The 7,029-nt window shown below is 37.0% G+C and overlaps 1 protein-coding gene across 1 annotated transcript in view; it reads right to left on the bottom strand.

The window, feature by feature from the left end:
- Positions 1-419: 419 nt before the first annotated feature.
- Positions 420-7,029, bottom strand: part of LOC122810577 (H-2 class II histocompatibility antigen, E-S beta chain-like) — a 39,154-nt gene continuing 32,544 nt past the window's right edge. The window contains exon 3 of the mRNA XM_044082156.1: positions 420-733. Coding sequence (XP_043938091.1) covers positions 444-733 — 290 coding nt within the window. The 3' untranslated portion in view covers positions 420-443. The remainder of the gene's footprint in view (positions 734-7,029) is intronic.

Genomic DNA, 7,029 nt, shown 5'->3' with positions numbered 1-7,029 from the left:
AAGTTAAATCCAAATATCTCTGATCACCACAAAGTACAACTTGCTATTCTTGAATTGTCTTATGAGAGTCTTTTTTTCTGTTTAGTGAGCAAAAACATTGTTGTGCCATTCTCCAACTTCTGTTGTATTGTTAGCTATCTAGATGATAGATGAGTTGTTACACTGTAGCATACTAATATTTCATCCAAACCATAATCCTTGAGCATGACAATTTAGCATGTTGCCAAGATATGTAAAATATGTAAACATGTTACTAGACTATGGGATTTATTGTTTTTTTTCCATAGGGAAAGATAGATAAATGGTATTTCATTATTAACAATGGACTGCTGATGAATAGTTACTGTACATTCTATATTTTATTGCTTTTTTGGTCTTTATATGTCCTACATACCCTTCTTGGAATCATCCCGGTCTAAGAGTAATCATTAAGTGACAATCTATTACTTACTCCACTCCACAATCATTGGTTCATTCAGACTGCTGTGTTCGACTTTGCAGCCATAAACATCCTCCTTTTTTGGTATGAATTCCATTAACAAAGTGATCTGGTAGGTCCAGTCTCCATTTGATATCAGCCCAGATGATGAAATATCACGAGTGACCTCTTCTCCGTTCTTCAGCATTGTGACACGTATGCTTTGTGGATAAAAGCCACTAGCTTCACACATGAGCAGATTAGGGTGCTTTTCTATCACAGATCTAAGTGGTTGCATTGTAACAACGGGAATGACTGTGAAAAGGAAAAAAAAAAAATGAAAAAAAAAACAGAAAAAGTCACAAGATACTATATATGATCAGTTTTACTTTATATAATATATGCTTTTTTAAATGTCTATCAGACCCCCCCAGTAGATTAGATATCAAATAACCAATCTGCGATAGTGGGCTCTTCGATGCTTTTTATTCTCCCTATTTTCCAAAATGCAAGCAACTTCTTGTTAAGCAGATATTTATTATTATTTGATTTGCATGATAATCACTAATAACTTTCAGCAGTCGGTAGCTGTAATTTGCAGATTAGCTGTTTGCCATGAAATAAAATCATCTTTTGTAAAATACATAAAAATAGATTAATTCCTAGAAAGATGCCACATTTGTTCCTCCATTAAGGTGTGCTCAGAAATTATACTTTTATGATAAATATCTGCACTGGGAACATTTAATACTCTGTTTAATTGACATGGTAACCTGAATAAAGACTCATAAGTTTAGTGTCACCAGAGGATATTAAGCCACGGTCTACTACTCAGACACTAATTTCATGAAATAAAATCTCAGCATGCATTTCTGTTTTAATAGATAACCTTCACTACAGTATGTCTCCTTAATGATAACTTTTTAAGTAGTTTGCTGTTGTCTGCTAACTTTAACTTTCTTTTACTCTTAACAGGGAGAACAATGAAGCAGTTTATAGGTTAATCAAGAGCATGCAAAATGGATCTGTAGCTAAATTGTTCTTCATCTACCAAAATATTGCTACATACCACAGAAGGTAAATGGAAGTATCATGTGCTAATGAATGATTTCACAGCTCCAGGATGGGTCAAAAGACTTTCATATAGTATTTACCAGAAAAAGGCACCCCGCTAGGCCCTCTCTAGACCTCATATTCCTGACACAATAAGAAATGAAGTAAAAGAAGAAGGTGCTTTCCAAACCTACTACAACCTAAATCACTTGACAATGAGTATTACCATGGTAGCGATGTAACTAAAACATATGGTGTACCCATCTGAGACACCACAGCTCATACAAACTTTAACACTGCTTAAATTTCATTTATAGGAGGGACATATTGGCAATCTTTGCAAAAGGATATATATTTTTTGGCATAGCTGTTTTTTTCTTTATATTTTAGTTCCAGCTGCATATTATACTCACCAGGATGGGAAAGGGAGACTGAATTATGTCACTAGAGTGCAGGCTGCTATCCCTTGGTAGCCCTTGCTTTACATACCAAAACGAGTGTAGGACTATTTATTTAATTAACAGGAATCTTCACTTATCCCGGAGGACTTCTTTCATTTATGACCCAGACTAAGAAGTACATAGTAAAAGTATATAAGAATATGAGGATAGAGCACAGACAGAAGGTGATGCCTTCTCCTTTTCTGCAATGAACCCTGTTTGACTAGAAGATGCAGCAGTCAGAGGGGTGGCCAAAGTGAAGGACTAAGTGACCAGAGACATCTTCATTTCTTTTGGGGAGGAGAGTAGTTGAACAACTAGTATAGTGGAGGACGGCTATCAAAGAGTACTACTTACACACTGTGAGTGGGCTGTAGCTAAAAATGGGCCATAAAAGTGGCCAGGCATGTGACTACTTTCTCCTTTCCCTTTAGCTAGCCCTCTGGCACCTGGGTTGCTAATTGGGTGACCACAAAATCACTTGTGGGGTGGCACCCATGTCCCTCCTGGACAGAGGACGCCAGTATTAACTATCATAGACCTTTACCTCTGTGAATGTCACTCACCTAACCACTGCCAATTGAGGCAATTCAAGATAAACATGGCTAGCCTTGTAAGGGCTCTAGGGTTGTTAACCTAGTAACCTTGTATGAACCTATGAACCATAGATATGGACCTGTTATCTGCCCACTGGTTGTGCCTCAAGAGTTATATTTTTATATTCTAAGGATATCTTACAAACGGGTAGAACTACTAGTTTGATCTTCTAACATGAATTACTATCATTTAGGTCTTCATTGCATACAGGCCTACATCTGCTTACACCGGCATTCTTTCACGTAGTCAATGTAGAAAAAAAGTGCATTTCCCAGTACAAGTGCTATTATAAAAATTATTACATAACCAACAAAGAGTGCAGAGCTCTTTACTAAAGAGTGGATAAGGGCTTCTCAATAGCATCATAACATTTTCCTGCAATTATGATGGCAATGTGCTGTTTCAAAAAGAGGGCAACCTTAGAGAAAGTATAACAAGTGCTCCTTTTCTGATTCATGGCAACTTTAGTAGCTTATCAATGATCAAATGATTCTTTGTTGGCAGATGAACCACTGCATACTACTGAATAAAAGACAAATGTGAGCCTTTCAGGGATAGAGACTAAGCAAAACACGCTGGTTCATATGGCATAAGGTCGTAGCAGAATTCTTGCCTAGGCATGCTTCCCAGCAATTTTAGAAAGGTATTGGTCTCATAAGTTATAATGAGGGGGTATATAAACTTGGGCATGTGTGGACAAGCATTTATAAACTTCCTCTGTTTAACTGAAGGAAACAACAAGCCATGGCCTAGAATGGATCTGATCCCCTATAACAGTAATCTGAACTGAATCAATAAAGCTTACACTTTTGGAAGCTGGAAATAACATATTATGTGTGTAGTGAGAAGACAATCCACCCATCCTGCCATACCCTTACGTTTATGAATATCTACACACTTACTAGAATTATCCAGGGCCTAGTATCTATGTAGATATGGAGCCACACACCACCAGTTTACTTTTCTTCTGGCTAACTTTTAAATTATTCCTTCTTAACCTCTTACATAAAATGGTATTCTGCTCCAGTATGTTTTCAGTTTAATTGTGCAGGGATCACTCATACATAAATCTTAAGTTAGCACTAATGTAAATACAGGAGCAGAAGTCAAAAACCTTCATATTTAAAAGCAGACAAAGTTATCTGCCGAGCCATGCAGTGAATCGGTGGCAACATGGGCAATGATGACTATAATCCATCAGAGGAAAGGGACAGAAGGAGAATCAGATTTGGGTTTTACAGCACATCAAATCCTCTTAAAATTTACAAGTACAGTTTAAAAAACACAAATGCAGTGACCCATAATACACTCTGAGGACCATTGGAAAATATCTAATTACTGCTTGATGCTTCTAAGTTGCTGTAATCAAGTCACTATTTACCATCAAAAGGGACTACATTGTTAGTACAAATTTGTTACACCAAAATAGTGATTATTCAGTACAGAACAGTATACCATTATCTAGATATAACTTAACTCTGGGGTCTCTAATAAAGAAAATATATCACAAATCAAATTAAATTAAATCTGCAGTGGTTAATAAATGCTAGCTATAATGGTTAAAGTGAGTGTTTGGTTAAGTAAAATTGAAACCTTGCATAAAAGGCATGACATGAGTGGACTAGGTCACAAACTTGATCCTAACTGCTGTCAGTCTTTTCCAAAAAGAAATTAATAGTATGTGCTGATTCTTTTGTTTTGTACAAGTGTATTTATTTATTTATCTATGTTCTGATAACCAAGGTGTCCACAACTTCAGTGACAAAAGCAGTTGTTAAAATATTTATTGATCCTTTGTTGACCAGCTTAGTGGCATCATTTCAGGTTAGATCTAAGGTGGCATGTATACTATTACGGCAGATTTGGCTTGGATACTGGGGAACATCCCCTGCTCTTTTTGATAGCTGCTATGGGATCTTTTACATTCAGAAGAGCTACTATCAACTCACACAGTTGTGAGCTCAGTATAACATCTCATGCAAAGGATGTCATTCTAAGGAGTGCAGCACCCACCTAATACTGCACTGCAGTTTTAACAGTCCAATCACCTAGAGAGGGAATAGAACCCATGGTCATCTGGAACCAAAGGCAAGCGTACTACAAGTCAAGCTACTGAGACTGTGTTAGGTTTCCAGGTATTTTGAAATCAGCATTATTTGTTTGCACATTTAATGTCTTCAGGAACGGCATTCCAGATGGCTGCAAAAAAAGTACTAAAAACCTTCACCATGGCTTTTTTCCAAGAGGAAGCAATGAGGAACTGGAACAGCAAAGATATCTATGGATTGCATACCAAATGAGGGAACTGTTTAATGAGAGTCAGTTCATGTCATAAAGAAGTTTGAAGGCAAAAAGTCTAATACTGTTTTATAAAATCTACAACTATTGCCACAAAAAACACCATTTTCTTACAGATCTTGAGTTTTTTTCTTCAGCGGTTGGCAATTATTTATGGAAAAATGTAGCTCCTGCCCAACAGCCAGCTTTCTAGAGGACTTTGTATGGTACCCTTTAAAACCTGATACTGAAAATGGTTGAAGTTAAGCTGTCTGTAAACTGGGTAGGTAACTGTATAAACATAATTTGTAGCATAGAAATGTGGCCAGGGGTATCAAGTCATTTTAAAGAAAAGGCTTTAAGCAGGTCTGCCAATTCATTTGGGTCAGGTGTGGACAAGTTTCTGTATGAGATGTTTAATCAGAACATTGGAAAAGGGAGAGATAGTAGGATGTATCTTCTCTCAGATGATCATAAGCATCAGAAATGCAGAGAGTGATAATAAAGTAAAGGAATAACAATGTGCAGGGCAGGAAAAGTACTTAAGCAATGATACAGAATTAAGTTGTCATTTGTTTTCTGTGTAACATATGCAAGCAAAAAAAAGTAAAGGCAAACAGTTAACAAGGATATGATTCTTTCTTACTATGAGACATTTGTAGCTGGAATGTAGTTTACTTGCATTGTTTGTATTTTATATCTAGCACCTTCTCACTATTGCTTATCTTTAGTTTTGAATCATACAGGATTATAACTGAAGTTCAGTGGCCACTAAAATGCACAGAAGTGAACCCAAGGCTCTAAACACAGGCCAAAACTAAGAATGAACATGATACCCTACTTAAGCATCTTACAGGTTCTGTTAGCAAGTTCTTCCACAATAGACTACATATATAAAGAAAACAAGCATAGAAGTAGAGATCAGCCTTTGAAGATATGAGTTGGATAGCCTATGTGAAATGTAGTGAGGAATGAGGTATTTTCCCATAGAAAGAGTGGCATATGATTCTATCAACTTTCATGAAGAAGCTTTTGATTTAATGATAGGGAAAGAATTCAAGAGTGCATGAAACAGAAATAAGGTATTTCTTATCAGAGATTCAGGAGGGGGGATAAGCTTGTGGCTGTCTGTTAGGTAGTGGGATGGGAGTTCGAGGTGAAACAAGCATTCCTTCTCTGGCGTGAGAAGGTATATTTCTTTTCTGCCATCTGTAAATAAGAACAGGTGACAGGTGCAGACCCTGCTCTCTCAATGACAAAAACATTGCTTTGCTATTGATCTGGGGGCTTAGCAGGCTTAGAAAATGCAGGCAAGAATGGCAAAAGAAACTTTAAGCCCAGACTGGCATAATCTATTTGCAGTGACATCTCAGCCAGGAGACACTTTCTAGATATGCAGAGAACTTACTGTATGGTCTTCTGTTTTTGTTGTATCTTCATTAGGACATAAATCACTGTTTCATTGCAGTTATTACTTCACATACACAGTTCAAACAAACTATAAGTCAGTGATGTTGAATATAAGTCGAAGCATTCTTTTTTCATCTTCCACACTATAGCTCAATAGTTTCCTTCACAAGTTTTTTAATTCCTTTTCTTATGATGAGAATTAACCCCCCCCCCCCAGGTTTTTTCTGTGTTCAGGAAAGAGGAATTAAAATATGTGGATGGATGTGGTAGGAGGATGATACACTGCAACACAAGGATACACTAGAGTAGGTATGCATCATTGAAGAAGAAAAAGAGAAATATATAGAAGTCTATAGCTGTTGACACTTAAACTTTGGTTTCTTATACTGATGTACTGCTGCCCACAGATATTGTGGCATCAAATCATTTGAAAGTGATATGCTCAGTTATTCTGGGAAGTATTAATTTTTTCCTTCCTAAATATGTATTTAATGAATACCAAGAACTAAATATTATTTTTTCACTTCAAGTTTTTGTGCCCATCTTGCAATCTGTTGTATTCTGGTTCCCCTCCACTATCACCGCAGCTGAAGTTGAGATGTAATTAGACCATCCCACTATGGCACCATTGTAATGATAGCAAGAGACTTTTCCTTCCTTTATCCTATCCCTCCGGCCCCATGCAGCTCATACAGCGATGTTAGTGCAGTCCATGTGCATATGTTTCTATGCATACACTCTCTGCCACACACAATCATAATGCAAACTCTGTAATGTTATTCTGCCTGGGCTGCAACACAGAGTCTCCACCAAAGCTGTAACCAAGGAGAAGAG

This window comes from Protopterus annectens, chromosome 9.part0 (assembly GCF_019279795.1).
Source record: "Protopterus annectens isolate FY-2018-M chromosome 9.part0, PAN1.0, whole genome shotgun sequence".
In the NCBI taxonomy this organism is placed as follows: Eukaryota; Metazoa; Chordata; order Ceratodontiformes; family Protopteridae; genus Protopterus; species Protopterus annectens.
Note: the sequence above shows the minus strand (reverse complement) of the source record. Positions and strands in the feature narration are given on the sequence as shown.